The sequence below is a fragment of the Eleutherodactylus coqui genome, chromosome 2 (assembly GCF_035609145.1).
Source record: "Eleutherodactylus coqui strain aEleCoq1 chromosome 2, aEleCoq1.hap1, whole genome shotgun sequence".
NCBI classification, from domain to species: Eukaryota; Metazoa; Chordata; class Amphibia; order Anura; family Eleutherodactylidae; genus Eleutherodactylus; species Eleutherodactylus coqui.
In genome coordinates, this window is record NC_089838.1 from 244,835,137 (window position 1) to 244,856,335 (window position 21,199).

The following is a 21,199-nucleotide window of genomic DNA, read 5'->3' on the forward strand; positions in this document are numbered from 1 at the left end:
AGCAATGGTTCCGAATCCTCTCCCACTGGAGGAGTTTGTCGTGACCGATGCCCAACCTTTGGAAAGTTCCCGGGGTCTGCGGGATGAGGCTGGGGACTTCCGGCAACTGTCTCAAGAGCTTTCAGTGGGTGAGGAGGACGATGACGATGAGACACAGTTGTCTATCACTCAGGTAGTAGTAATTGGAGTAAGTCCGAGGGAGGAGCGCACAGAGGATTCGGAGGAAGAGCAGCAGGACGATGAGGTGACTGACCCCACCTGGTTTGCTACGCCTACTGAGGACAGGTCTTCAGAGGGGGAGGCAAGTGCAGCAGCAGGGCAGGTTGGAAGAGGCAGTGCGGTGGCCAGGGGTAGAGGCAGGGCCAGACCGAATAATCCACCAATTGTTTCCCAAAGCGCCCCCTCGCGCCATGCCACCTTGCAGAGGCCGAGGTGCTCAAAGGTCTGGCAGTTTTTCACTGAGAGTGCAGACGACCAACGAACAGTGGTGTGCAACCTTTGTCGCGCCAAGATCAGCCGGGGAGCCACCACCACCAGCCTCACCACCACCAGCATGCGCAGACATATGATGGCCAAGCACCCCACAAGGTGGGACGAAGGCCGTTCACCGCCTCCGGTTTGCAACGCTGCCTCTCCCCCTGTGCCCCAACCTGCCACTGAGATCCAACCCCCCTCTCAGGACACAGGCACTACCGTCTCCTGGCCTGCACCCACACCCTCAACTCCGCTGACCTCGGCCCCATCCACCAATGTCTCTCAGCGCACCATCCAGCCGTCGCTAACACAAGTGTTGGAGCGCAAGCGCACGTACGCCGCCACGCACCCGCACGCTCAAGCGTTAAACGTGCACATAGCCAAATTGATCAGCCTGGAGATGCTGCCGTATAGGGTTGTGGAAACGGAGGCTTTCAAAGGTATGATGGCGGCGGCGGCCCCGCGCTACTCAGTTCCCAGTCACCACTACTTTTCCCGATGTGCCGTCCCAGCCCTGCACGACCACATCTCCCGCAACATTGTACGGGTCCTCACCAACACGGTTACTGCCAAGGTCCACTTAACAACGGACACATGGACAAGCACAGGCGAGCAGGGCCACTATATCTCCCTGACGGCACATTGGGTGAATTTAGTGGAGGCTGGGACAGAGTCAGAGCCTGGGACCGCTCACGTCCTACCCACCCCCAGAATTGCGGGCCCCAGCTCGGTGGTGGTATCTGCGGCAGTGTATGCATCTTCCACTAAACCACCCTCCTCCTCCTCCTCCTACGCAACCTCTGTCTCGCAATCAAGATGTGTCAGCAGCAGCAGCACGTCGCCAGCAGTCGGCGTTGCGCGGCATGGCAGCACAGCGGTGGGCAAGCGTTAGCAGGCTGTGCTGAAACTACTCAGCTTAGGAGAGAAGAGGCACACGGCCCACGAACTGCTGCAGGGTCTGACAGAGCAGACCGACCGCTGGCTTGCGCCGCTGAGCCTCCAACCGGGCATGGTCGTGTGTGACAACGGCCGTAACCTGGTGGCGGCTCTGCAGCTCGGCAGCCTCACGCACGTGCCATGCCTGACCCATGTCTTTAATTTGGTGGTTCAGCGCTTTCTGAAAAGCTACCCACGCTTGTCAGACCTGCTCAGAAAGGTGCGCCGGATCTGCGCACAATTCCGCAAGTCCCACACGGACGCTGCCACCCTGCGCACCCTGCAACATCAGTTTCATCTGCCAGTGCACCGACTGCTGTGCGACGTGCCCACACAGTGGAACTCTACGCTCCACATGTTGGCCAGGCTCTATGAGCAGCGTAGAGCTATAGTGGAATACCAACTCCAACATGGGCGGCGCAGTGGGAGTCAGCCTCCTCAATTCTTTACAGAAGAGTGGGCCTGGTTGGCAGACGTCTGCCAGGTCCTTGGAAACTTTGAGGAGTCTATCCAGATGGTGAGCGGCGATGCTGCAATCATTAGCGTCACCATTCCTCTGCTATGCCTCTTGAGAAGTTCCCTGCAAAGCATAAAGGCAGACGCTTTGCGCTCGGAAACAGATGCGGGGGAAGACAGTATGTCGCTGGATAGTCAGAGCACCCTCCTGTCTATATCTCAGCGCGTTGAGGAGGAGGAGGAGGAGCATGAGGAGGATGAGGAGGAGGGGGAAGAGACAGCTTGGCCCACTGCTGAGGGTACCCATGCTGCTTGCCTGTCATCCTTTCAGCGTGTATGGCCTGAGGAGGAGGAGGAGGATCCTGAAAGTGATCTTCCTAGTGAGGACAGCCATGTGTTGCGTACAGGTACCCTGGCACACATGGCTGACTTCATGTTAGGATGCCTTTCTCGTGACCCTCGCGTTACACGCATTCTGGCCACTACGGATTACTGGGTGTACACACTGCTCGACCCACGGTATAAGGAGAACCTTTCCACTCTCATACCCGAAGAGGAAAGGGGTTCGAGAGTGATGCTATACCACAGGACCCTGGCGGACAAACTGATGGTAAAATTCCCATCCGACAGCGCTAGTGGCCGAAGGCGCAGTTCCGAGGGCCAGGTAGCAGGGGAGGCGCAGAGATCAGGCAGCATGTACAGCACAGGCAGGGGAACACTCTCTAAGGCCTTTGACAGCTTTCTGGCTCCCCAGCAAGACTGTGTCACCGCTCCCCAGTCAAAGCTGAGTCGGCGGGAGCACTGTAAAAGGATGGTGAGGGAGTACGTAGCCGATCGCACGACCGTCCTCCGTGATGCCTCTGCCCCCTACAACTACTGGGTGTCGAAGCTGGACACGTGGCCTGAACTCGCACTGTATGCCCTGGAGGTGCTTGCTTGTCCTGCGGCTAACGTCTTGTCAGAGAGGGTGTTTAGTGCGGCTGGGGGAATCATCACAGATAAGCGTACCTACCTGTCAACCGACAGTGCCGACAGGCTAACACTCATCAAGATGAACAAAGCCTGGATTTCCCCAGACTTCTCTTCTCCCCAGCGGACAGCAGCGATACCTAAACAATACGTAGGCTGCACCCGCGGATGGAAGCATTGTTCTCTATCACCATCAAAAACGTGGACCTTTTAGCTTCATCAATCTGTGTATAATATTCATCCTCCTCCTCCTGCTCCTCCTGAAACCTGACGTAATCACGCCGAACGGGCAATTTTTCTTAGGCCCACAAGGCTCAGTCATATAATTTTTGTAAACAATTTTTATACGTTTCAATGCTCATTAAAGCGTTGAAACTTGCACCTGAATCAATTTTTATTTTAACTGGGCTGCCTCCAGGCCTAGTTACCAATTAAGCCACATTAACCAAAGCGATTAATGGGTTTCACCTGCCCTCTTGGTTGGGCATGGGCAATTTTTCTGACGTACATTAGTACTGTTGGTACACCAATTTTTTGGGGCCCTCGCCTACAGTGTAATCCAATTAATTTTTTGCCCACCTGCATTAAAGCTGACGTTACATCAGCTGTGCTGAGCACTGCAATGGGATATATTTATGTACCGCCGGTGGCTTCCTGGCACCCACCCATGCTGTTGGTCCACACGGAGTTGTAACTGCATGTGTCCACTTCTAAAGAACCCCAGTCTGACTGGGGCATGCAGTGTGGGCCGAAGCCCACCTGCATTAAACATGACATTACCTCAGCTGTGATGGGCAATGCAATGGGATATATTTATGTACCGCCGGTGGGTTCCAGGGAGCCACCCATGCTGTCGGTCCACACGGGGTTGTAACTGCATGTGTCCACTTCTAAAGAACCCCAGTCTGACTGGGGCATGCAGTGTGGGCCGAAGCCCGCCTGCATTACACATGACATTACCTCAGCTGTGCTGGGCAATGCAATGGGATTTATTTATGTACCGCCTGTGGCTTCCTAGGAACCTCCCATGCTGTCGGTCCACACGGACTTCACAATAGGGAGTTGTACCTGCCTGTGTCTACTTATAAAGAACCCCAGTCTGACTGGGGCATGCAGTGTGGGCCGAAGCCCACCTGCATTAAACATGACATTACCTCAGCTGTGATGGGCAATGCAATGGGATATATTTTTGTACCGCCGGTGGTTTCCTGGCACCCACCCATGCTGTCAGTCCACAGGGACTTCACAATAGGGAGTTGTACCTGCCTGTGTCTATGAATTAAAAACCCCGGTCAGGTTGGGGCATGCAGTGTGGGCCGAAGCCCACCTGCATTTAATCTGACGTTAGTTCTGGTGTCCAGGGCACTGCAATGGGATACATTTATGTACAGCCGGTGGGTTCCAGGGAGCCACTCATGCTGTGGGTGCACACGGAATTCCCATTGCGGAGTTGTACCTGCCTGTGACTATTTATAAAAAAAACGCGGTCTGACTGGGGCATGCAGACACCTTGACAGAATGAATAGTGTGTGGCACATAGGTTCCCCATTGCTATGCCCACGTGTGCAGCTCCTGATGGCGGTGGCACAGGATTATATTTCTCATTGCTTCTGTACAGCATTGTGGGCTATCGCCCTGCCCCTTTTAAAGAGGGTCGCTGCCTACCCGTGCCAACCCTCTGCAGTGTGTGCCTGCAGTTCCTCCTCATGACAGACGCACTTATAAATAGACATGAGGGTGGTGTGGCATGAGGGCAGCTGAAGGCTGCGCAGGGACACTTTGGTGTGCGCTGTGGACACTGGGTCGTGCGGGGGGGGGGAGGGAGAGGGTTGGGCAGCATGTAACCCAGGAGAAGTGGCAGCAGAGTGTCATGCAGGCAGTGATTGTGTTTTGTTGGAGGTAGTGTGGTGCTTAGCTAAGGTATGCATTGCTAATGAGGGTTTTTCAGAAGTAAAAATTGTTGGGAGGGGGGGGCACTCTTGCCGCTATTGTGGCTTAATAGTGGGACCTGGGAACTTGAGATGCAGCCCAACATGTAGCCCCTCGCCTGCCCTATCCATTTCTGTGTCGTTCCCATCACTTTCTTGAATTGCCCAGATTTTCACAAATGGAAACCTTAGCGAGCATCGGCGATATACAAAAATGCTCGGGTCGCCCATTGACTTCAATGGGGTTCGTTACTCGCAACGAACCCTCGAGCATCGCGAAAATTTCGTCCCGAGTAACGAGCACCCGAGCATTTTGGTGCTCGCTCATCTCTAATTTTTATCCCTTAAAAAGAATTATCTTCCCTTAAATCTCTGCAAATTACACATGATATCAAATAATAGTGTTATCACATCACATCACAAGCAGCTGTGCAGCCCGAGCGTAAGGCCGCCTTCACATATAATATATTTATTGCGGCCATTCTGCAGTAGAAAACCTGCAACAAGTATGCTGCGAAGCCGCAGTGGTAGGATCCGTACCGAACTGGTGTAGAGTTTGCAGCAGCTTTTGTGGCACGTCTGCTGCGGATTTTAACCTTTGTATTCCAAGGGTTCAAAACTGCGGCAAAAATCTCTTGAAAAAAATGTCAAGCTGCAGATTTAGGCGGCCTTCACTCACTGCAGAATTGCAGTGGAAATTGTGCGCCATTTACAGTAAAATGCATGTTTGCTAAAATCTCCTTCCCGTGATGTGAAAAATTCACACAGGGGGAGCGTGATTTTGCTGCAAGAAAACTGTGGCAAAAATGCATCTTTGTTCTCGCGATTTTTGGGTGTTAGCAATGCTTTTTTTAAAATAACCTCGCATCGCATTGCTGCCACCAGCGATAAAATCGTGCGATAAAAACATGCAATTCTTTTAAAAGCAAGAGTCAATCGGACTTTCTAATGTTAAAATTGCATTACAACGCAAGTTTGTTGCGATGCGATAAAAAGGAGGCTACATTGGAAAAATTGGAGATTAAACGAAATTTTAAAAAACCCAAAAATCGCACATCACAGAAAGATAGAACATACCGCGATTTTTTGGTCTCTCAACATCGCATCAGTAAAAACATCACTGATGGGAAGGAAACCATTGAAAATCATTGATTTAATAATCAGCTTTTTTACTCACGCTCACATCAGGTGAAAATCTCAGGATTTTCTTGCCGGGTAAAAGCACGCTTAGAATCTGCAGTGTTCTTAAAAAATGGCACGGGTTCTGTATGAAAATTTACTGCTTCATGTGAAGGAGATTTTTGAAAATTCCTGAACATAGCTTGTACTGTAAGGGCGCGTTCACATGACAGGTTTTATGTTCGTTTTTGTGATGCAAAACCAGGAGTAGAGAGAAAGTATCATGGAAATATTTGCACGTCTTCAGTATTTTGGACCCACTGCTGGTTATAGCTCACAAAAAACTGAAAATAAAAGCTGTTATGTGAAGGCGCCCTAAGGTATGTTCACACGCTGGAATTTCTACAGAATTCTCTGTGGCATATTCCACCTCTAAAAACAGCATCAAAGCTGTGGTATTTTGCTGTTTTCTTGTTGTTGTGGATCCACATGCAGAATTTGCCCTGTTCCGCATCAGGAGAGTCCTGTTATCTCCATTCTCAGAGTACTATCCTAATTCCTTGTACCTTTCTAACATAGTGATAAGACTTAGGGCTCGATCACATCTCACTTTAATATGATTATGCTGCTTTCACACGGTATGGAATATTCCACAACACCACTGAGGAACATGACGTCAAAGAAGTCTGCATCTAAGGGCTTACTCACATGAGCGTATATCGGACACCGTTTTCACAGCCGGCTGATATACGCTACCAACAGAGCTGTCTTCCTCTTCCCTCCCCCTCGCCATCTCCCCTCCTCTCTCCTCCCCTCCGGTTGCTTGCAATGGGAGGGGGCAGAACGGGGTTGGAGCTAAACTCCACCCCGCCCCCTTCCATTGCTAGCTACGGGGAGGCGGTAGGACCTTAGCTCCACCCTCATCCCGCCCCCTCCTATTGAAAACAGCCGGAGGGGAGGAGAGAGAAGCTGAGCCGGCGAGGGGGAGGGAATCGGAAGACAGCTCAGATGGTAGCGATAGAGGATTGGAAGTGTTTCACATTGCTTTCAATGGGAAACCTTGCATTGCACTCGCATGCACATCACACGGCATGGAAATGTATTAAAGATCCCATTGAAATCAATGGGTGAGGTGTCCTAAGGAATGCGAAAAAAATAGAACACGGCACAATTTCTTTTCTCGTAGCATTGTTGTGAGGGAAAACATCGCTCATGCATATGACTCCATTCAATTCTCGCCCATGTGAAACTAGCCTAAATGTGGGTTTTGATGGAGAATTCTGCTATTTTTAATTCCGTATCAAAATTTGCATGTTAGAAGTACGGACTTTGGTGCTGAATATTCCGCAGGAGGGCATATGCCACAGCATTGTTGCAGAATATTCAGTCCCATATAAAAGCATCCTTATTCTTTTTTTTATTTGTTCCCTTAGACCTATTTTGAAGAACTTGCCTATGGGAACGCAGTGTATACTGACCTGTGGAAACACTTACAAGCAGTAAGTTAATAATTATAAATTATGTAATACATATAATATTAAATTCAACACTAACGAGGGAACAGCTGTATTTCATAACTTGGTAATAAAGGAAAGCTCTTCAGTATGGCCGCACACCTAGATTGTCAAAGTGGATGAAAACAAACCATTGAACCATTTACATAAAAACATAAATAAAATAAATCTTATTTGTATAGCGCCAACGTATTCCACAGCGCTTTCAGCTAATTTCTTTATTACCCCCCACCAAGCTGGGTACTCATTTTACCGACCTCAGAAGGATGGAAGGCTGAGTCAACCTTGAGCTGGCCATGCGGGGATTGAACTCGCAAGTATCAGGTCTGCTGCCTTAACACTCTATGCCACATTAACAAGAAACTGCATAACAATACATTGCAATGAATATTTCTATTTACTGCATTGCAGCCAAAACATATTTGCTTAGCAGTTGGCATGGATTGATGTCCAAGATCTTGAGTGTGGTGATGCCACTTATCATAATACGCTTAGGCTGAAGGTAACAGCATTTCTGTACTCAACCCCAAGGAACAGAAGATGGGTACCAGACAGGAGAGAGAGAGAGGCGGAGCTAAAGGGGATCTTTTACATATCTACCCATATTGGAGAGATAGGGGGTGGGGCTCGAAGGCTTTCCCAGGGTTTCACGAGAGGGCATGACTAGAAGGATTCTCGTAGTGATTCAATCTCTGGCCAAGAGAGGGGGCGGTCTCACCCCCCCCCCCCCCCCAACACTTCCCTCTCTCTTGCTAATGGGGGATTCCAAGGCTGTTGTGCGATCTTCTCACATTGATTTCCATTGAAAGCAATGGGCGATATTGCAGATTTTTTGTATCACAGTGAGGCTTGTGTGAACGCATCGCAAATGAGAATGAAACCATTGAATATCATTGGTTTTATAATCATGCGTTTTCACTCACTCTGGCATTGCTAGAAAACCTTTTGCCAGTGGGTAAGAGCCCCGACTGCTACAGCCGATCGCTGAACTCATCAGTGTATAGAATGACCAGTTTGCCAGCAGCCATGTGATGGCTAATTTCTCTCAAGAAAAAGCTGCCGCTCAAAAATTGCAGGAAAAAAGCTGCGATATCGCCGTGATTTTCTCGTGGCAATATCGTGGTCGCCCATGTGAAAGAGGACTAACACTTTAGCTAGCTTTACACAGGTGATCACGATATCACCATGAGAAAATACCGGCAAAATCGCAATTTTGTCCATGAGATGTCTAAGCGTCAGCGGTGCTTTTTCTTGCAAAAAAACACCACTGCCACTTACGATTTTCTTGTGAGAAAGACAATTGGATTTTCTAGTGTTAAAAAACACATCGGACGTAAATCGCAAGTACATGCGATGCGATAAAACGGAGGCTCCATAGGGAAACAAGGGCGATAAAATAGAGCAAAACGCTGAAAAATAGGGCATGCTGCGATTTTTAAATCTCGCAACATTACATGACCAACTAGATGAAAATCTAGCAAACATCGCAAATGTGAAGGAAACCATTGAAAAACACGGGCTTCATAAATCCGTGTTTTAATACGCTCCCGCCCGAGTGAAACCGGCCTTAGTTAACTTTAATGCCTATACTTTTGTCTTTGTTTTAGGCCGTCGATAGTGAACATCTGGAGCTTGGAAGCCAAATTAAAGACATCATGAACACGTGGGTCTTGCAGATGGGTTTTCCTGTGGTGACGATAGATACAACTACTGGACTTGTACAACAGAAGCATTTTCTTTTAGATCCGAATGCAACAGTCACACGGCCATCAGAGTTTAAGTAAGTTAATGGTTAGGACTAGAGATGAGCGAACACCAAAATGTTCGGGTGTTCGTTATTCGGAACGAACTTCCCGCGATGCTCGAGGGTTCGTTTCGAACAACGAACCCCATTGAAGTCAATGGGCGACCAGAGCATTTTTGTATTTCGCCGATGCTCGCTAAGGTTTTCATGTGTGAAAATCTGGGCAATTCAACAAAGTGATGGGAATGACACAGAAACGGATAGGGCAGGCGAGGGGCTACATGTTGGGCTGCATCTCAAGTTCACAGGTCCCACTATTAAGCCACAATACCGGCAAGAGTGCCCCCCCCCCTCCCAACAACTTTTACTTCTGAAAAGCCCTCATTAGCATGGCATACCTTTGCTAAGCACCACACTAGCTACAACAAAGCACAATCACTGCCTGGATGACACTCCGCTGCCACTTCTCCTGGGTTACATGCTGCCCAACCGCCCCCCCTCCCCCCCACAGCGCACACCAAAGTGTCCCTGCGCAGCCTTCAGCTGCCCTCATGCCACGCCACACTCATGTCTATTTAGAAGTGCGTCTGCCATGAGGAGAAACCGCAGGCACACACTGCAGAGGGTTGGCACGGCTAGGCAGCGACCCTCTTTAATAGGGGCGGGGCGATAGCCCACAATGCTGTACAGAAGCAATGAGAAATAGAATCCTGTGCCACCGCCATCAGGAGCTGCACACGTGGGCATAGCAATGGGGAAGCTATGTGCCACACACTATTCATTCTGTCAAGGTGTCTGCATGCCCCAGTCAGACTGGTTATATGCACCTTAACAGTAACCGCGTTGGTGGTAATGTGGTGGTGACTGCGGACCTAGTAGCACGGTTGTATTTTGTTGGTTTTCGGAATGTGGCCAGGATTAAGTGGGCCGTGGCGGGGGGATGGTGTGGGGGCTCTCTTGTTGTGTCGGTAAAGGTGAAATTCTTGGACTGCCACCAGACGAACCAATGCAAAGGCATTTGCCAACAATGTTTTCCCTGTTGGAGGGGGATGTTTTTGAGGCACTACGTGTCCTCTCCACGTGTCCGTGGTTATATGCACCTTAACAGTAACCGCGTTGGTGGTAATGTGGTGGTGACTGCGGACCTAGTAGCACGGTTGTATTTTGTTGGTTTTCGGAATGTGGCCAGGATTAAGTGGGCCGTGGCGGGGGGATGGTGTGGGGGCTCTCTTGTTGTGTCGGTAAAGGTGAAATTCTTGGACTGCCACCAGACGAACCAATGCAAAGGCATTTGCCAACAATGTTTTCCCTGTTGGAGGAGGAGGGGGATGTTTTTGAGGCACTACGTGTCCTCTCCACGTGTCCGTTCCATGTCAGCAATAGTAGCACTCAGGACAGGCCCCATTAACAATTCTGAAGCAGCAGTATAGCGGGAGCGCAGTCTTCGTTCCATGTAAGCAATAGTAGCACTCAGGACAGGCCCCATTAACAATTCTGAAGCAGCAGTATAGCGGGAGCGCAGTCTTCGTTCCATGTAAGCAATAGTAGCACTCAGGACAGGCCCCATTAACAATTCTGAAGCAGCAGTATAGCGGGAGCGCAGTCTTCGTTCCATTTCAGTAGCCTTAGTACAGCCAAGGCACAAGTTACATTTATGTAGCTAAACTGTAGGCCAACCCCACACACCTTTCTGTACCATGAGTGCAGGCGAAGGACATAGAAATTACTATGATTACACTGTAGGTGAGGGCCCCAAAAAATTGGTGTACCAACAGTACTAATGTACCTCAGTAAAAATTGGCCATGCCCAACCAAGATGGCAGGTGAATCGCTTTGGTTAATGTGGCTTAAGTGGTAACTAGGCCTGGAGGCAGCCCAGTGTAACGAAAAATTGGTTCAAGTTAAAGTTCCAACGCTTTTAAGCGCATTGAAACTTATAAAAATTGTTCTGAAAAATTATTTGAGTGAGCCTTGTGGCCCTAAGAAAAATTGCCCGTTCAGCGTGATTACGTGAGGTTTCAGGAGGAGGAGCAGGAGGAGGAGGAGGAGGAATATTAGACACAGATTGATGAAACAGAAATGTCCCCGTTTTGGATGGTGAGAGAGAACGTAGCTTCCATCCGCGGGTGCAGCCTACGTATTGCTTACGTATCGCTGCTGTCCGCTGGTGGAGAACAGAAGTCTGGGGAAATCCAGCCTTTGTTCATCTTAATGAGTGTTAGCCTGTCGGCACTGTCGGTTGACAAGCGGCTACGCTTATCTGTGATGATTCCCCCAGCCGCACTAAACACCCTCTCCGACAAGACGCTAGCCGCAGGACAAGCAAGCACCTCCAGGGCATACAGCGCTAGTTCAGGCCACGTGTCCAGCTTCGACACCCAGTAGTTGTAGGGGGCAGAGGCGTCACCAAGGATGGTCGTGCGATCCGCTACGTACTCCCTCACCATCCTTTTACAGTGCTCCCGCCGACTCAGCCGTGACTGGGGAGCGGTGACACAGTCTTGGTGGGGAGCCATAAAGCTGGCCAGGCCCTTAAAGACTGTTGCACTGCCTGGGATGTACATGCTGCTCGATCTACGCACATCCCCTGCTACCTTGCCCTCGGTACTGCGCCTTCTGCCACTAGCGCTGTCGGCTGGGAATTTTACCATCAGCTTGTCTGCAAGGGTCCTGTGGTATAGCAACACTCTCGAACCCCTTTCCTCTTCGGGAATCAGAGTGGGCAGGTTCTCCTTATACCGTGGATCGAGCAGTGTGTACACCCAGTAATCCGTCGTGGCCAGAATGCGTGCAATGCGAGGGTCACGAGAAAGGCATCCTAACATGAAGTCAGCCATGTGTGCCAGGGTACCTGTACGCAACACATGGCTGTCGTCACTAGGAAGATCACTTTCAGGATCCTCCTCCTCCTCCTCCTCAGGCCATACACGCTGAAAGGATGACAGGCAATCAGCCGGTGTACCGTCAGCAGCGGCCCAAGCTGTCTCTTCCCCCTCCTCCTCATCCTCCTCATGCTCCTCCTCCTCCTCCTGTACGCGCTGAGAAATAGACAGGAGGGTGCCCTGACTATCCAGCGGCATACTGTCTTCCCCCGCCCCCGTTTCCGAGCGCAAAGCAGCTGCCTTTATGGTTTGCAGGGAATTTCTCAAGATGCATAGCAGAGGAATGGTGACGCTAATGATTGTAGCATCGCCGCTCACCACCTGGGTAGACTCCTCAAAATTACCAAGGACATGGCAGATGTCTGCCAACCAGGCCCACTCTTCTGAAAGGAATTGAGGAGGCTGACTCCCACTGCGCCGCCCATGTTGGAGTTGGTATTCCACTATAGCTCTACGTTGTTCATAGAGCCTGGCCAACATGTGGAGCGTAGAGTTCCACCGTGTGGGCACGTCGCACAGCAGTCGGTGCACTGGCAGCTTAAAGTGATGTTGCAGGGTGCGCAGGGTGGCAGCGTCCGTGTGGGACTTGCGGAAATGTGCGCAGAGCCGGCGCGCCTTTACGAGCAGGTCTGACAAGCGTGGGTAGCTTTTCAGAAAGCGCTGAACCACCAAATTAAAGACGTGGGCCAGGCATGGCACGTGCGTGAGGCTGCCGAGCTGCAGAGCCGCCACCAGGTTACGGCCGTTGTCACACACGACCATGCCCGGTTGGAGGCTCAGCGGCGCAAGCCAGCGGTCGGTCTGCTGTGTCAGACCCTGCAGCAGTTCGTGGGCCGTGTGCCTCTTATCGCCTAAGCTGAGTAGTTTCAGCACGGCCTGCTGACGCTTGCCCACCGCTGTGCTGCCACACCGCGCGACACCGACTGCTGGCGACATGCTGCTGCTAACACATCTTGATTGCGAGACAGAGGAGGAGGAGGAGGAGGAGGGTGCTTTAGTGGAGGAAGCATACACCTCCGCAGATACCAGCACCGAGCTGGGGCCCGCAATTCTGGGGGTGGGTAGGACGTGAGCGGTCCCAGGCTCTGACTCTGTCCCAGCCTCCACTAAATTCACCCAATGTGCCGTCAGGGAGATGTAGTGGCCCTGCCCGCCTGTGCTTGTCCACGTGTCCGTAGTTAAGTGGACCGTGGCAGTAACCGCGTTGGTGAGGGCGCGCACAATGTTGCAGGAGACGTGGTCGTGCAGGGCTGGGACGGCACATCGGGAAAAGTAGTGGCGACTGGGAACTGAGTAGCGCAGGGCCGCCGCCTCCATGATACTTTTGAAGGACTCCGTTTCCACAACCCTATACGGCAGCATCTCAAGGCTGATGAATTTTGCTATGCGGACGGTTAACGTTTGAGCGTGCGGGTGCGTGGCGGCGTACTTGCGCTTGCGCTCCAACAGTTGCGCAAGCGACGGCTGGACGGTGCGCTGAACTACACTGCTGGATGGGGCCGAGGACAGCGGAGGTGAGGGTGTGGGTGCAGGCCAGGAGACGGTAGTGCCTGTGTCCTGAGAGGGGGGTTGCATCTCAGTGGCAGGTTGGGGCACAGGGGGAGAGGCAGGGGTGCAAACCGGAGGCGCTGAACGGCCTTCGTCCCACCATGCGGGGTGCTTGGCCATCATATGTCTGCGCATGGTGGTGGTGGTGAGGCTGTTGGTGTTGGCTCCCCGGCTGAGCTTTGCGCGACAAAGGTTGCACACCACTGTTCGTCGGTCGTCAGGCGTCTCTGTGAAAAACTGCCAGACCTTAGAGCACCTCGGCCTCTGCAGGGTGGCATGGCGCGAGGGGGCGCTTTGGGAAACACTTGGTGGATTATTCGGTCTGGCCCTGCCTCTACCCCTGGCCACCGCACTGCCTCTTGCAACCTGCCCTGCTGATGCCCTTGACTCCCCCTCTGAAGACCTGTCCTCCTGAGTAAGCGTTGCACACCAGGTGGGGTCAGTCACCTCATCGTCCTGCTGCTCTTCCTCCGAATCCTCTGTGCGCTGCTCCCTCGGACTTACTGCCCTTACTACTACCTCACTGCAAGACAACTGTGTCTGATCGTCATCGTCCTCCTCACCCACAGAAAGTTGTTGAGACAGTTGGCGGAAGTCCCCAGCCTCTTCCCCCGGACCCCGGGAACTTTCGAATGGTTGGGCATCAGTGACGATAAACTCCTCTGGTGGGAGAGGAACCGCTGCTGCCCAATCTAAGCAGGGGCCCGAGAACAGTTCCTGGGAGTGTTCCCGCTCCTGAGCAGGTGTTATTGTAGTGGAGTGAGGAGGCTGGGAGGAAGGAGGAGCAGCAGACAGAGGATTCGGATTGGCAGCAGTGGACGGCGCAGAACTGCGGGTAGACGATAGGTTGCTCGAAGCACTTTCTGCCATGCAGGACAGGACCTGCTCACACTGCTCATTTTCTAATAACCGTCTCCCGCGTGGACCCATTAATTGGGCGATGAATGTGGGGACGCCAGAAACGTGCCTCTCTCCTAATCGCGCAGCAGTCGGCTGCGACACACCGGGATCAGGAGCTCGGGCTGTGCCCACACCCTGACTTGGCCCTCCGCGTCCTCGGCCACGTCCACGTCCTCTAGGCCTACCCCTACCCCTCAGCATGCTGTATTACCAGTGATTTGATTTCACAGGAAGGAAATAAATTGGCGCAAGACTGCAGGCCAAATATAATTTTTGCCCTTTTTGGAAAACGAAAGGCCCCACTGCCTCTAGTGAATGAATTATCTAAGTTTAATAACTGTGCTGTGTCCCTGCTAATGTGTCACAGAACGTGAAGGTAGCAGAGTTATTATAACTCTTGGAGAGCAGGTATTTTTTTCCCAATTAAGGAAAGCAAATGGCGAAGCCAGCAGTAAAGCGTAGCTGGGTGCGTCTGATTTAGCAATGTTGTTCACACAGCTCACACGTCTCCACCGCCCTTAGGACGGACAGAGGCTGGACAAATAGATTTGTTTTCAGTTTTTTTCCACCAAAAGGCAGCACTGCGTATATTCAATGAACATGAGAAGTTTAATAACTGTGCTGTGTCCCTGCTTATGTGTCACAGAACGTGAGGGTAGCAGAGTTATTATAACTCTTGGAGAGCAGGTATTTTTTTCCCAATTAAGGAAAGCAAATGGCGAAGCCAGCAGTAAAGCGTAGCTGGGTGCGTCTGATTTAGCAATGTTGTTCACGCAGCTCACACGTCTCCACCGCCCTTAGGACGGACAGAGGCTGGACAAATAGATTTGTTTTCAGTTTTTTTCCACCAAAAGGCAGCACTGCGTATATTCAATGAACATGAGAAGTTTAATAACTGTGCTGTGTCCCTGCTTATGTGTCACAGAACGTGAGGGTAGCAGAGTTATTATAACTCTTGGAGAGCAGGTATTTTTTTCCCAATTAAGGAAAGCAAATGGCGAAGCCAGCAGTAAAGCGTAGCTGGGTGCGTCTGATTTAGCAATGTTGTTCACGCAGCTCACACGTGTCCACAGCCCTTAGGACGGACAGAGGCTGGACAAATAGATTTGTTTTCAGTTTTTTGGCACCAAAAGGCAGCACTGCGTATATTCAATGAATAACAACTGTGTTGTTGCCCTGCCTATACAATTCTTTCCCTGCAGTATCAATGGAGGGTGCAATGGTCTGCAGAGGCGATTTTGAGAAGCAAAAAAAAATGCAGCACAGCTAACAGCAGCCTGGACAGTACTGCACACGGATAAATATGGCCCTAGAAAGGACCGTTGAGGTTCTTGAAGGCTACACTCACTCCTAACACTCTCCCTGCCTATGCAGCACTTCTGTCCCTAATGCCAGGTGCAACGGTCTGCAGAGGCGATTTTGAGAAAAAAAAATTTGCCACTGCTAACAGCAGCCAACACACAGCTATCAGTGGCCCTAATAAGGACCTTTGGGGGGTCTTGAAGCCTACACTAACTACCAATTCTTTCCCTACAGCAGCTCCGGTACAAACAGCACTGTCCCTCATCTAACTCACACGGCATCTGAGGCGAACCGCGGGAGGGGCCGACTTTTATGTTCGGGTGACACCTGATCTTCCCAGCCACTCACAGCAGGGGGGTGGTATAGGGCTTGAACGTCACAGGGGGAAGTTGTAATGCCTTCCCTGTCTTTCAATTGGCCAGAAAAGCGCGCTAACGTCTCAGGGAAGGAAGTGAAAATAACCAGAACACCGCATGGTGTTCGTTACGAATAACGAACATCCCGAACACCCTAATATTCGCACGAATATCAAGCTCGGAAGAACACGTTCGCTCATCTCTAGTTAGGACATGTCTAACTACAATGGGGCGGATTTTGGTGCTGTTTTCTTATTTTAAAAGGTTAAAAAAAAAAAAAAAAAAAAAGGAGCGCCCTGGAATATGGTGAAATAAAAGAAAAAAGCCACAGTCACATCCTTCAGTTGATCCCTGTCCAGCACTGGAGCCTCGTTCTTGCTGTTTCTGAACTCAACCAATCACAGGCTTCAGCTGTGATTTTGCCAGGATGGTAGCGCCTGTGTTTGGCTGAGTGCTCAGGTACATAATGACCGCCACATGAACACATCTAGCCTCTTCCAGGTTTTGGCACAGCGGGGACCAGGGCTCCAGTGCTGTATGAGGAGCCACTGACGGAGGGGAGTATGGCTTTTTTTTATTTGTCTCACAACATTTCACAGCAGTATAAACTTTATTTTGTCTTGGAAAAGTCCTTTAAGCTTCTTTATTCTGTGCCTTTAGGTGCTTTGAATTTTGACTAATTTATCATCAGAGGTGGCCCAAATCTTCATGCTTCCTGAAGCGAAGTGTGGTATAGCGCCCCCCCCCCCCCCACACACACACACACAAAAAACCTACTAATTTTATAGTATATTGTACGCATAGTATGCAGTAAATAGAACCTATTGATTTCGATGGGTTCGATCTCAGGAGTGTATTTTGCACTCGCATTTTGACAGCACATGACAGCTTATGCCCATATGAAGCCGGCCTTAGTCGTAACAAACAAATTTAAGACAGTACTGAATATTTAAGAACAAAACAACACCAGAAACAACCCGTTGCTGCCAAGAAGTTCAAGACAAGACACATCTATTCACTTAATCACATGCCAGGTGTCTAAACATGTCAGAATATTAATAATGGAAGAATAATTTCACAGCAATGTGATGAACACAAAAAGCGTTCCTCAAAAGGACGTCAAAAAATGAAATCATAAGATCACATGAAAGTATCTTATCACAATTAAACATAACCACACAAACCATGCGGGTAACTTGCCAGATGTATAAACATGTGATCATACCCATAAATGCCTATAAGCCATAGCAAATGTGATGAAGTATAATAGACCGCGGTAGTTGCATGGCGGCTGTTCTGTGTCACTGAGTGACTCTGTTACCCGCTGACACTGACTGTCAGCAACCAGTAGTGCCGTGCTGGGCTCAGTCCCAGAATACAGGTACAGCCACGCTGTAAAAATGATGCACGGATGGACCAGTCCCATTGCGCCTCTGCTGGCTGCCTACTGCAGATATGGCTGAGCTTTGCAAAAACCCAATCGATCTGGCTGCTATGCTGCCTGAGGCAGGATGCTCATCTTGCCTCGTATTAGGGGCACCCTGTTTATTATTTTGGCACTCAGCAGTATATAAAATCAGCATCGAACTACCAGAATGCAGTCTTAATAATAATAATCTTTATTTGTATAGCGCCAACATATTCCGCAGCGCTTACATAGACGGGGGAATACAGAAAGACAAAAAATACATAAATTACAGAACCACGGTTACATAGTAATCAATTGATGGAAACCATAGGGGTGAGGGTCCTGCTCCAAAAAGCTTACATACTACAAGTAATGGGGTGATACAGAAGGTAAAGGGGCTGGAGATGTGCACGGTATGGCGAGGTGGAGAGTGAGGGATGCTATACACATGGACAATGGTCAGACATTTGGCCGTGTGACGGCAGAATCGTTATGACTGCAGGAGCGGTTTATGATGGCTAGCAGGGATTGCAGTCAGTAGGTCAGGGAGCATGTTATCAGGTGGAGTACAGAGGGGTTTGCTTAGGGAATGCGGTATGCCTCCCTGACGAGGTGCGCTTTTAGAGCACGCCTGAAGTTCTGCGAGTCCTGGATTGCCCGGGTAGCCTTTCGTAGTGCGTACCAGAGGACCGGTGCTGCTCTGGAGAAGTCTTGGAGGCGGGAGTGAGAAGTTCGAATTAGAGGGATGCGCAGTCTAGTTTCGTTAGCAGAGCGGAGAGCCCGGGCTGGTTGATGGATTGAGATGAGGGAGGCGATATAGGGTGGCGCTGCGCTGTGGAGGGCTTTGTGGATGAAGGTAGTGAGTTTAAATTGAATTCTGTATTTAACAGGCAGACAGTGCAGCGACCGGCACAGGGCAGAGGCGTCCGAGTAATGGCTGGACAGGAAGATGAGCCTGGCTGCCGCATTCAGGATGGATTGAAGAGGGTAGAGTCTGGTGCAGGGGAGGCCGATCAGCAACGAGTTGCAATAATCGAGCCGAGAGTGGATGAGGGCAACAGTAAGCGTTTTTAGCGTGTCCACAGTGAGAAAAGAGCGGATTCTTGCGATAGTCTTGAGGTGCAGCTGACATTTTCAGGCAAGAGATTGGATGTAGGGGGTAAATGATAGATCAGAGTTGAATATGACCCCAAGGCAGCGGGCATGTTGTCTGGGAGTTATGGTGGCACCACACACTGAGATGGAGATGTCAGGATGAGGTCAGTTAGTGGAGGGTGGAAATACCAGTAAGTCAGTTTTAGAGAGGTTTAGTTTTAGGTAGAGTGAGGACATAGTGTTAGAGACAGCGGACAGACAGTCGGTGATGTTTTGGAGGAAAGGTGCAGAGATGTCACGGGAAGAGGTTTATAGCTGGGTGTTGTCAGCATACAGGTGGTATACAGTCTTGACTGATTATCTCAGTTTAGACCCAATAGGTGCTGGCATTAATTGCGCCAAGTATTTGTGAGGAAATCTAACTTTGAAAATTGTTAAATGTGATTAAGGATGCCTGAACAGGTTTTGCCCTTTGCAATGTAGGATTTGGAACACATTTCATTCATTTCAAGGAATGAAATCTGCGGTGAAATTTCGTAGTATACACTGATATGCTGCAGTGTGTTGGTGAGATCTTAGTACAATCTCATCTACTTTGCGGGTACTGCAATACACTGCGGACTTAGCACAAGCAAATTTATGGCAAAACATCTGCAGCATATTGGCAACAGGTGAACATACCCCTAGGATGCTTTTTCAGACAACACTTTTCTGAAACAAAATTCCCCATTTTTGGTGGCATTTTTGAATGGCCAGTTTATTAGCTTTTTCTGCGCAGCCAAGTGTTGCATTCAAGTCTACAGTGGCATTTTTCCAATAGAACATGAACAACCTCAGAAATATTGTTGTTTATGCCAGCAAAAGAGTTGTATAAAAACTGATAGAACGTAGAGTTTTTTACACTGACAAAAATGTGTGTGCAAAAGAGTCCTTCGGTTAGTTTCACACAGATGGCATTAAAAAAAATGCATTACTTTCATGATGATTTTATGGCTTTTTTTTGCTTTTGCTTTGCGATCAGATGTTACTTTAAAGTCTATATTGAAATAAAATTTCAATTTATGCTGTTTTTTGGGTCAGTATGGTGGTCTTTAAATTGTTGTGTGGGGGAACCCCATGTGCAGTTGGATTAAGAGACTGTGAATATGTTGCGGTAAACAATAATAGTCCTTAGCAGTACAGTCACTTTTCTAAACTTTGTAACACAGTTTGGCAATATGCAGTCTATGGTACTTGACAACACAGACTCTGGAATCTTGTCACACTGTCTGGACTTTCAGGCCCTTATTTTATCTTTATATGCAATAGAGTGATTTCACTGTATTTAATATTCATAAACCAGTTTAGAAGACATAGTTCTGTCAATGTACATTAATATTCTCTTCAATCTTTTCAGCTACACTTGGATTGTACCCATCCCTTACATGACCAAAACTAGTGAACCAAGTACTTTTTGGCTTAAAAAACCTGCAGGTAAGGAGGACGTGTTTGATGCACATATAACGCATAAATGCACTCGTGTGAAGGTGGCTTTATATGGATGTTGCTAAAAGAGTCCTTGAAATTGCACTACAATGCTTTCAAATTAATCCCACCAGGTCTGTGCCTTGTCATGAGTATGTGTGTATATATATATGCATGCCTCTTTGGATCCATTTTATTATGCCTCAATGAAGGACCCTGTGAGGTCTGAAAGCTCGCATTAACATCATGTAATTTTGTTAGCCATTAAAAGGTATCATATCTACAAGATTACTTGGCTTCTCTTACTGAGAACAATCACACAATGGTTTCACATATATGGTGACATTTATTAAGACTGATATTTCATATTTAGCGATGAGCGAGCACCCAAATGCTCGGGTCCGCGTTATTCGAGTCGAGCTTTTCCTAAAATTCGAGAGCTCTACTCAAGTAACGAACCCCATTGACTACAATGGGAGACTCGAGCATTTTTGTATGTGGGACGCCGAGTCTCGCGGTGGGGAGGGGCCAAAACTGGCACATCACAGTGGGGAGGAGCCAAAAACTGGGGCGGGGTCAAACACAACTTGATGCTGGCTCGAGTAACGAGCACCATCGCGTACGCTAATACTCAAACGAGCATCAAGCTCGGCAGAGTATGTTCACTCAACTCTATTCATATTCCAAACTAATCTTATTTGTGCTGGAATAGGATATGCCTAATTTATTAAGCGGTGAATGTATCTTAATAAAGTAGACTTACCTCTGGCCTCCGTGTGCCAGAAAGTCATATCTACATCAGACTTGTTGCTGGATCGTGGGAGGTCAAGCACTCCTGCCCAGCTTCATTCGCTTTTTAGAAAAGTGTAAAGCGTGGTGTGAAAAGGAACAAAAGGCTAACATTTTCCCACACAATAGGCATGTGCCATAATTTGCTATTTTTTTCTGCCGTTCCCTACGTAGCATTTTCTGGAAAAAACACAACATCTTTTCAGCAACTTTCTTGGCACTATTGTCATTTTTTTCCCAAGAAGTACTGCAGCATATATTAACTGTAGAGCTATAGGCACATATAAAACACACTTTTCTTCAATTTTTGGGTCC

The 21,199-nt window shown here is 49.2% G+C and overlaps 1 protein-coding gene across 3 annotated transcripts in view; it reads left to right on the plus strand.

The window, feature by feature from the left end:
• The window catches only part of ANPEP (alanyl aminopeptidase, membrane), a 115,970-nt gene that overhangs the window by 67,602 nt on the left and 27,169 nt on the right, over window positions 1-21,199 (plus strand). For all 3 annotated transcript variants that reach the window (XM_066592771.1, XM_066592770.1, XM_066592772.1), the window contains exons 10-12: window positions 7,316-7,381; window positions 9,004-9,176; window positions 20,028-20,104. In XM_066592771.1, the coding sequence (XP_066448868.1) occupies window positions 7,316-7,381; window positions 9,004-9,176; window positions 20,028-20,104 (316 nt within the window). The remainder of the gene's footprint in view (window positions 1-7,315; window positions 7,382-9,003; window positions 9,177-20,027; window positions 20,105-21,199) is intronic.